The sequence below is a fragment of the Staurois parvus genome, unplaced genomic scaffold (genome assembly GCF_062004578.1).
Source record: "Staurois parvus isolate SC_StPar_1 unplaced genomic scaffold, SC_StPar_1.0 ptg000684l, whole genome shotgun sequence".
NCBI lineage: Eukaryota > Metazoa > Chordata > Amphibia > Anura > Ranidae > Staurois > Staurois parvus.
In genome coordinates, this window is record NW_028318480.1 from 2,043,119 (window position 1) to 2,045,571 (window position 2,453).

At 41.9% G+C, this 2,453-nt stretch overlaps 1 protein-coding gene across 1 annotated transcript; it reads right to left on the reverse strand.

Moving 5' to 3' along the window:
- Positions 1 to 448: 448 nt before the first annotated feature.
- Positions 449 to 2,095, reverse strand: LOC149447492 (SCAN domain-containing protein 3-like). Its single transcript, XM_089652486.1, has one exon. It carries the CDS (start codon positions 2,093 to 2,095, stop codon positions 449 to 451), a length of 1,647 nt encoding a protein of 548 aa, XP_089508612.1.
- Positions 2,096 to 2,453: the final 358 nt, after the last annotated feature.

Genomic DNA, 2,453 nt, shown 5'->3' on the forward strand with positions numbered 1-2,453 from the left:
TCTCTGTGTTTTCCAAACCCATAACCCCTTAATGAGAATACAATGACACCGACAGTGCGTTTGTGATGACTTGTACTGCTGTGAGCTGACCATGGTACTGTACCAACCCTTGTTTAGACAGCTAAATTAAATACAGACACACAGCAACCAGTACAGTACAAATAGAATCATTCTCATAAAGCCAAGGAACGTTCTTCATCTGGGTGCGGCTGTAGATTAGAGCAGTGTTTTTTAACCTTTTTTGTGCAAAGGCACACTTTTTTCATGAAAAAAATCACGAGGCACACCACCATTAGAAAATGTTAAAAAAATTTACCTTTGTGCCTATATTGACTATATATAAAGTAATTCTCTTGAATAGGAATCAAACACAAAGAAATTATTTTATAATTACTTTATTATGAAATAATAAAGTATTTTATAATTGTTCATATTTCTGTTTACTTACTCAGTGCGAAACCTGGGCCTGTTTGGCTGCACACAAAGCTGATATTCTGGCAGGAATCGAAGAAAGACACACACGTAGCTCTTCGTCAACAGCTCTCAGTCTCTCTCTGTCTTTAGTTTTTATAGCAATCAGGCTTGAAAAGCTCATCTCACACAGATATGTAGTGGAAAATGGGAGCAATGTCAAAATAGCTTTGTTTGCCAGAATGGGGAACTCCTTGGCAGTATCCAACCAAAAACTGTCCAAAGGTAGATCAGCAAATCTTAGCTTGAAACCACGATTTTGTCTCAGTTCAGTTAGTTCCTCCTGCTCCTGTAAAGTCATGTCCTTTCCACCAACTGATGCTGAGCTATAAGGGTCCCTAACCCAGTCAAGGCATTCAGTGGAGACTGAAGAGAAATAAAATGACAACTTCTCCTCGAGAGTTTTTAAATGTTTAACTATTATCTCACCCAGTGCAGCAGTGTGAACACCTTGCCATTGCTTGGTGAGTGTGAACATTTCAAGATTGCCACTTTCCACGTGCTGATGCCAGAGTTGCACCTTTAAACGGAATCCATTTATTTTATCTGTACTTGTAAGCAGATTTTCATTTCGGCCTTGCATTCGTGTGTTCAGCTCATTCAGATGATGAAAAATATCTGCCAGGTATGCCAGCCTTGCACACCACTCATCACTTGCAAGCAGCTTTGCGTAATCTGACCTCTCATTTGTCAGAAACACTTTAAGTTCCTCCCGCAGCTCATACACACGAACCAAGACCTTGCCACGCGACAACCACCGGACCTCCGTATGAAACAGCAAGGTTTTATGCTTCGCTCCCATCTCCTCACACAAAACTGCAAACATGCGACTTTTCACGGGTTGTGACTTTACAAAGTTTACCATGCGCACAACATCATCCAACACAGGAACTAGGTCTGCTGGTAAAGTCTTGGCTACGAGGGCCTCACGGTGTAAAAAACAATGCGTAACAATCACATCTGGATTTCTTTCCTTCACTCTGCTTACAAAGCCTTTGGTGCGCTCGACCATGGCTGCAGCTCCATCGGTGCAGACACTTGTGCAGTTTTCCCACTTAAGTCCTCCTTGTTCAAGGTATTCTGATGTGACCTGAAAAATTTCTTCTCCTGTTGTTTTTTCTGGCAATGCCTTGCAAAAAAAGAAGTTTTCTCTAATTGCATCACCATCCACAAAACGCACATTGGCCAAGAGTTGAGCATGTCCACTGATATCAGTAGACTCGTCAAGTTGCAATGCAAATTTCTCACTGATACGGATCTTTTCCAAAACCACACTTTCTATGTCTGCAGACATGTCATTAATAGGTCTGGAAATTGTGTTGTCTGAGAGAGGGACTTTGTCTATTTCCTTAGCTGCTTCAGGTCCGAGCATCTCCTCTACAATAGCTTTGCAGGCGGGAAGTATTAATGTCTCTGCCACAGTGTGCGACTTTTTTGACTTGGCTATAAGTTCAGCAACTTGATAGCTAGCTTTAAGAGCTCTTTCATTTACCTTTGTGGTTTTTCTCATGAAAGTTGCCTGTTTCTCCGTGTTTTCACGCAGGTGAACAAAAAAGTCCGCATTCTTGTTTTGAAGCGAAGGGTGTTTCGTTTGGAGATGGCGTTTAAGTTTACTTGGGACCATAGCACTGTTAGATAGCTTTTCACCACACACCACACACAGTGGAGTTGGTTTCTTTGCATCTCCGGTGAAAGTAAATCCAAATGAAATATACGTAGCTTTTGCTATATTGCCTTGTGCCAGAGAATTTCCTTGAGCTAACCATCTTTGCTTTCTTTTGATCCCCACTCATACTTGGGCTCTTATCTGGCTCCGAATTTTGTTCAGAGTCCAGTTCTTTCCTTTTCAAAAATTTGTCCATCACTGCAGTATCTGTTCCTGTCTCACTGTCACTCAGTACTTACTGCGCTTGTCTCCTCCAGATAGCCGCTGTCCTTCACACTCAGCACTCCATCCAGATCCATCAGTCAGCGCTCTTCTG